We start from the raw sequence: 7,587 nt of genomic DNA on the forward strand, positions 1-7,587 counted from the left end.
GTGTGTGTGTGTGTGTGTGTGTGTGTGTGTGTGTGTGTGTGTGTGTGCGTGTGCGCTCACTGGGGATTGAATCCACACACGTGAGCATTCTAGGCCACCATCGCACCACTGTGCTTTGTCTCTAACTCCCTTCCGTCAGTTTGTGTTCCTGGAACTGGCTCTCCAGTGGATGGTGAAGCCTGCAGCCTGGCTGCTCTGTGTGTGTCCCCACCCATCTCCTGGGAGTTCTGCTACAACTGTGTTTTCCTCTGCCTCACTCATCCCTTTGGTTTATGGTCTGTTTTCTTAAATTCTTATGGTAGTGTTGGAGCGACACCTCTACTCCATTTAGCTACTTTTTATATTGAAGTTGGAGACTGTGGTGCTAGCATAAAATCTTGTGTGTATTGTTCCATAATGATGGACTGTGGTGAAAATTGGTACTCTTTTTGTGAAGAGCACTTGGCCAGCATCTGTCAGTGTTCATCCTATCAGCCTTGTGATGGATTTATACTGGTAGAGAATAGTGCTTTGGGGATATTTCACATGGAATATATATGCTTGTAGTTGTGTACTATAGTGCTGTATGAAGTAAAGAAAGACGGGGAACAACGTGAATGTACGTCAGTGAGGGGTGGCAAAAGTGGGGTGTCTACAGTTAATGCTGTGGTGTGTAGTCACACCTATAGAATGAGATATGGGGTACTGTGAAGGAACTGAAAGCCAGGTCACTGACAGGAAGCATTTTCCAGCCGAGTATAAAGGGAATATGATGTCAATGTTTACTTGTAATTTGTACCCATAGAAAAAAATAAGGATAGGTGGATTATTTAAAAACAAAATAGCATCGTATTCTTTGTGGAGGAATGGGAGCTATGAAGGACTCCATCTTCGTTTTTATTATTCATCTCTGCATCTTTTGAACTTTTATTATGGTAATCACTGGTGCTCTCTTCTTTACTTTTCTTTCTCTTCTCTCTTTCTTTCCCAGGACTACAAACAAGTGGCTAATGTGCTAGATCTTGGTGTAGTTTTTTTTTTCATTTACTTAAAAAAATAACTTTTTATTTATTCTTTGTGAGTTTTACATCATACACCCAAGTCCCAATCATTTCCCCATTCCCTCATATTTGTCCTTGCAACCTTCCCACCAAAATAACACACACATACACAGCATAGAAAACATCTCATCATGGGAGCTGTAGTGTGTCACAGTGTATCCCTCGGTCCACACATCTTCACTCACAAATGTTTATTACAGTGAGTCATTGGTCTGGTTTGAGATCTTTGGCTTCTGTGACACCATCAATATTGGATCTTCACCAGGTCTTCTCCCTGTTATCCTGTTGTGTCATGGAGATCCTGTGGCTTTGAGTTAGCAGGACTGGCTTCACACATCTCAGTTGCTCACAGATGATATAGATTTTGTGGTGGGCCAATTCAGAGCCCTGGATCTGGGCCTGTGTGGCAGCTGAGCTGGTCATCGTGTGGCCTTTCCCTTATCCTCATGACAGGGTGAGCTTTCCAGCTCACCTGCGCCTGCCAGGCCACCCAATGCCACCATTAGCAGAAGGCACTGTCAGCTTTTCTGCTCCCATGCCCTCGGGCAGACTCACCAGCACCTATTCCTCCAGAGCCAGCTCTACTGTGCTGCCCAGTCAAGGTGCAGGGCCCACTCTTCCAAGTGCTGCAGCCTGTGAGGGGCCGGCCTGTCTCTCCTTGGTTCTCACACCCTTGGTGCCAGCTCACCCGGGCCTTTCCCTCAACACCTTTCCTGTGTCGCCCAGGCGAAGTGCAGGGCACGCTCTCCTGAGTGCTGTAACCACTGAAAGGTCGGGGCCAGTTCTTCTGATCGTGTATTCTCAGGGCCAGTACTCTTGACTGCGGAAGGTGGCAAGGGGGAAAAGAAGAGGGTATCACCCCGTATCCATGCCACCTCACCCCAGATGAGTGGCAGGGCCACCTCTCCCGAGCTCTCACTCTTAAGGTAAATTGGGACCCAACTGAGTTTCAGCTGAACTTGCTTCATGATGTAGTGTGACCCAGCAAATGGACTGTTCCATCTCAGGCATTCAGTCAGTGTGGACTGTGTTTATCGGATACCTCAAGGAAAGTTCCTGAGCATGTGCGTGTGGCAGGCCCTGTATGCGCCTTTCTCATGGTGTCAGTTTTCCTGTTTCTTTTGATCCATAATCTGAAGGTGCTTCAGGGTAGAACATATTCTTGTTAAGATGGGAGACGTGGGCACATTTAGAGATGGTGAACCACATTCTGGTGCTTGCTTCTTGTGCCCTGTGTAGCTGTCACGCTACAGTGTTGTTTTGAAGAGCCCCGACTCTTTATATGGTTGGCAGATAAATTTAATGAGTGTTCATATGTTTATACTGGCTGAAATTTATTAATAATCAAAAATGACAATGATTTTTTTTCAAATATAAATCTGTGCTTTTAAAAAATATAAAATAACAATGCTAAATGTATTTTTCTGATATTGACATTATCTTTTATTGCTTATTACATTATGATTAGTTACATGAGGTAAAGGGCAAGTACTTGCTAAAGAGTACTAAGTTTTGAAGCTCAGGTAAGGTAAGGGACATGTGGAGCCTGCTATGTAGCCCTGCCTGTTTCTAAACTCAATCTTCCTGCCTCAGCTTCCAGAATGCCAGGATCACACCCAGCTTCTCTCTTTATTATTGACCACATGGCCCCTCTGCATATGATTTTTTCATTTGACTTTTATACTGATCTGTGAGTTTCATACCATATACCTCAATCCCACTCATCTCCCTGTCTTTTTGTTGCTACCCTCGGCCCTTGCAGCCTCCCCACCAAGAGAGAAAAAGCTTGTTGAGGGAGCTGTGGAGTGTCATAGTGTGCCCCATATTCCCCTTTGTCCACACGAGCTTAGGAGATGGCTGGTGTAGGCTAGAACTCCTGCCCACTCCTGAGCTCCCTCAATTCAGTCAGCTCTCTCACACACACTCAGATACTACCTGAGGCAGAGGCTGTCTCCAGCCATTCTCTTGAAACTGCATTTTGGTTTTATTTTCAACTGTATTTAATAATTGAACATTTGTGGTTAGCAATAGTACTTAAAATGTTGGTGGACTCTAATGATTTTGGACATTTAAAGCCTTGAGTGAATTGCAAAGCCACCACGTTTTCTGATCCCCTGCAGCTGTGGGCTTCCTTACTACTTGTTTTAGGGACTCTGTCTGGGTTGCAGTATGTGCCCACTCTGCTTATATCTTTCTCATGCCCTCTAAGAGCAGGTCATTCTGCTGCGGAGAGAAGCCGTCAGCATCAAAGCTAACAAGCCCAGGACCTGGCAGCCATGCTGGTTCTGACTAAAGAAGAAGGGTAGGCCCCCAGGCACCCTTCCCATGTGCTGTTTAGACACGGGGTTTGCTCATTTCCTTGCCTGTTGTGGGGCTACTCTGCATCTCTGGGCTATCTCCGTAGCAGGGTGAAGGCCCCTTAATATGGCCTTGTGCCCCAACCTTGATTTGAAATCCTGGTTGCTAATCTCAGGGGACTGGGGCACCCAGCCGGGCGTCTCTGTGACTAGTAGAATCCTCCATTTGTGTGGGATGCTTGGATTTTGGAATGGGAGATAGGGTAGTATAATCCTCCAGCTCCTGCTCAGCCCCACAGCCAGAGGGCCACCATTGCAGGTGGCCAGATTGCAGAGTTGTGGCTTTCATGGTGGTTGGGTAGCAAGTGCCACACTCACTTTGGTACCACATTGCTTCCAAGTAAACCTCAGTCTGGAAGGGCTTAGAGCCTCAGCACCTGGTTTGGTGTGGCGTCTTATTTTTGTTGGAGATTTCTGTAAGAGAGACTGTGGAATGCTGTTCATAAGCAGGGACCTTTATTTTAGAACCAGTTTAAAGACAGCTTACACTGACCCTTGGCTGGTGCTGGCTGGTGAAATCCAGTTTGTACACCTCATGGGCTTTCCAGTACCAGCTCTTGGCTTAAGAAGCAAGGAATTTGCAGTGTATTCTGTGTGAGAATACGGTGGGGCAGTAGATGCTTCTTAGAGAGTTTTACTAAGGAATAATAATTTTCCATGTAATATTTAATAAAATAGAATTTATATATGGTTCTTTCATGCCTATGAGAACTGACAGCGAGGGGAGAAAATTTTGTTTGAAGGAAGTGTTTCCCATTCTTTTTATTTTCTCTCTCCCATTAGAAACTGGTTCTTCAACTTTCAGAGCCAAGTGAGAAGCTATGCAATAGGCCCTTAGCCTCTCTTTGGCTCCAGTGAGCATGTGTTAAGTAGCCAGGACCTGCTCTGCAGGGTCTGTGGGGTAGGATGAGGTGGGGTAGGGTAGGGGGAGGTGGGGCAGCATTTGAAATGTGCAGTTTCAGCAGGGCACCAACCCACACACCTTGGAAAGCAGGGAGATGCTGAGTTCTCAGCTCTCGGCAGGTGTTTGCTTGTGTACTGTTCCCCGCTGGTTGTTGTTCTTTCATGTGGTTTTCTAAGGACGATGCCACACCAGCTTGTGGACCTTCCACACCTGGGTATTTGGTTTTCTAGAAGCTCATACCATCCTGTGGATATTTAGGAGGGCATTTTAAGATTTAGTTGCTAACATTTTCATTAATTATTTTAAAAATGAAATAATAATTTGACCAAAATTATAGTTCAGCTGTACAAATGTGGTGGCTCACCCCTGTAATCCTAGTACTGGGGAGGCTGAGATAGAAGGATCATCACAAATTTATGGCCAGCCTGGGCTATTAATGAGGCAGTCCCCACACCCTCTACCCCTTGGATTAATTAAGCAATACATCCCAGTTTAGGATTGGTAATACAATGAGCTTTGGTTGTGGTCTGCCCTGCGTGGTGACAGCTCAGGTCTAGCCCACAGAAGTCCGCTCCATTTGCGCAGTCTCATATTGCTGGTGCCTGCTCTTTATATTTATTTCTGGCAGTGACTCACTGCTGTCTTTTTCTTCTCATAAAGTATTAAATGATAGCTGCTACATGTTTAAATGTTGGCTACAATGTACCATCACGTGATATTTAATCATAACCAACTTTTGTTTTACTTTGTTTACTGCATGAAGCTTAACACTCGGAGATACTGATGAAGGACTGTGTTTGTTTGTTTAGGACATGTCTCAGGAAGGCTATGGAACTAGATCTCAGCCTCCTCTGGCCCCTGGAAAGTCCAACCATGAAGACTTGAACTTAATACAACAGGAGAGACCATCGAGTTTACCAGTAAGACATTACTGTGCTGATTGGAAAACATAATGAGTGAAAGAGTTTGGAAGAGGATTGTTTTGTCTGTTCTATTTTATATTGCACACAGGAGAGAAATTTCTAGGTTGCAGATCTATTTAAAAATTATTAACTTTTAAGCATTTAAAATTTATTAACTTTCTTGAGAGCCCTATGGTTCTGCTTAAGTCGGTTATGTTTGTAGTATCTTGGGCAGAGGGATCAGACACCACTGTTGGAAAGTCCTACCTGACTGGCTGGGCTGGCTTTGGGAGCACAAAGAAACTTCTGTTGTGTCATTGATCTTTGTTGAATTTTGGTAGTGATACAGAGCAAAAATGTCAGTGCAGGAGTTGAAACATGAAGAAATGACCGCTTTGCGAAGGGTACAGTGGTAAGATGTCGGTAATTTGAATCATTTCTGGACTTTATATAGAGTTTACCCCAAAGAAAGTAATTTAGTTAAAACTTGACAAAGCAGCTTTGTGCGGTGTGTGCAGCTTGCACTAGCAGCTTGTGTGGTGATGGCGTTGTACAGGGTGCCAGCGGCTGCAGCAGTGCAGGCATGCGTCATGGTGGTGCATCTGCACTCGATTTACCCTCGAGTAGAGTTCCTAGTTGAAAGAGGATTTCTGGATTAACTAAAAGAGTAAACCTGTACACAGTCTTTACATTTATCTTTTTGTTAACGTATTTTGACCTCAAGCATTATTGTTGCTGTTACATTTCTGTTACAGTTTGTTTAAAACCAGAGTCTGGGAGAGCTGTGATCTTAACTTGTAACTTTGTTAGCACTAAGTAAAATTCCTTATGTTCCTTGTAAATATCGGTAATGGATGTGGTACACGCAGGCTGTGTACGTGCCATTCCCACTCCAGTTGGCTGTGTTTCCTGGTAGAAGAAGGCATGTGACGGCTGAAGGATACACACTGGCACTGAGTCTGCTGGCCATAGCTATGGGACCCTAATTTTACCGGCTTTGCCTCTGTGAGGGGAGGGTATGAGTCTTAGAGAAAAGTCTCTTGTTGCTGAGCTGCGCTGCTCCGTGCATCAACTAGTTCTTGTTTTCTGAAGGAATGAGAAGGCTGTGGATTCCGTGTTTTGTGAGAGGCTTTTAAAACCGGACAGTTAGTGAGGCGAGTGTGTGGAATGTGGATGGCATGGCATACGCCTGTTGCAGACACAGCTTTGGCCACGTGTTTGGAAGTGATGTTGAGTCCCTGGGGGCAGGCGTCCGGTGGGTTCCACTCTCTTGGTTTGGAGCCGACTGTCATTGGCTGCTGGGAAACAAGTTGGAGAATGTCTCATAAACAGGTGTCAACTTTCTGTGTGGCCAAATGAGCAGTGTGCAGTGTGCATTGCTCTCCCTGTAGCTCTGCCTGCACACCGCACCGCCACACACACCCCATGCTGTGTTCACAGGGGTGGTGTCAACCCTAACTCTGTGGCACAATTGGGCATTTTTCTCAGGTTCGTTATATGTATATCTATATGTCTATCTGTGTAGACGTAAAGACATAGAGTGTTGGCATATTACCCACTTATGACGACCTTGCATACTTCCAGAGAATATTTTTGGCTACTTACCCATCTAGTTCTTTTTATGGGGCTGTTAAAAAAAAGAAATATACTCACTGGCATTTTCTTCATGTTTTTGTTGCACTTTTGTTCTGACTGCACAGAGATAGATAGACTTGTATGTAAATCACATTTCTTCAATCTTTTCTCATTTTTGTTTGTGTTTGAGAGAGCAAAGCTTCTGGGTTGTATGGCAAGTCTGTATGCGTATGGCTTGTGCAAGGCTGGTAGAAACTGGCTTTCTTTAAGTGAACTGCAGTGCACTATTTTTCTTCTGCAGGGCTTCATGTGCATAAACAATCTCTATACGGAGTTTACAAGTATGTTTTTGTTTATATTGCTGCTTTGTGAGTTGCACATAATTAAGGTAATTATGGCTTCAGGGAACACTTGGTATTCTGTTACAGCTTCGATGCATGAGTTTGTGCAGTGTGACTTCATGAAATGCTGTAGCTGCTGGCTTGGCCAGGCTGGTAGTCAGGGGTTGGGGAGCCGCTGTTAGTCGTGCCTGAGTTTGTTATTGGTCCCCTTGTAGGTTGTCTCTTAGATTTTGCACCTTCCTAACCTCAATGTCATCAGGTTTCTTTCTTTTTAAAGGTACCTTAAGACACTGTAATCCATTGTTTGGGAACTTTATGTCTTAAGTGAGTTTTTAAAGTATGATTCTAATGTGTGATTTGTAAGTCTTCCTGTCATATATATATATATATATATATATATATATATATATATATATATATAACACATATATGTGTATATATACTTATATGCAGAAGCATATATGTATG

General features: G+C 44.1%; 1 protein-coding gene across 1 annotated transcript in view; it reads left to right on the top strand.

The window, feature by feature from the left end:
- Window positions 1-7,587, top strand: part of Arid1b (AT-rich interaction domain 1B) — a 303,451-nt gene that overhangs the window by 81,390 nt on the left and 214,474 nt on the right. Inside the window, exon 2 of the mRNA XM_055615931.1 lies at window positions 5,111-5,221. Coding sequence (XP_055471906.1) covers window positions 5,111-5,221 — 111 coding nt within the window. The remainder of the gene's footprint in view (window positions 1-5,110; window positions 5,222-7,587) is intronic.

Source organism: Psammomys obesus, unplaced genomic scaffold, assembly GCF_907164565.1.
Source record: "Psammomys obesus unplaced genomic scaffold, mPsaObe1.curated_primary_1811, whole genome shotgun sequence".
Classification (NCBI taxonomy): Eukaryota; Metazoa; Chordata; class Mammalia; order Rodentia; family Muridae; genus Psammomys; species Psammomys obesus.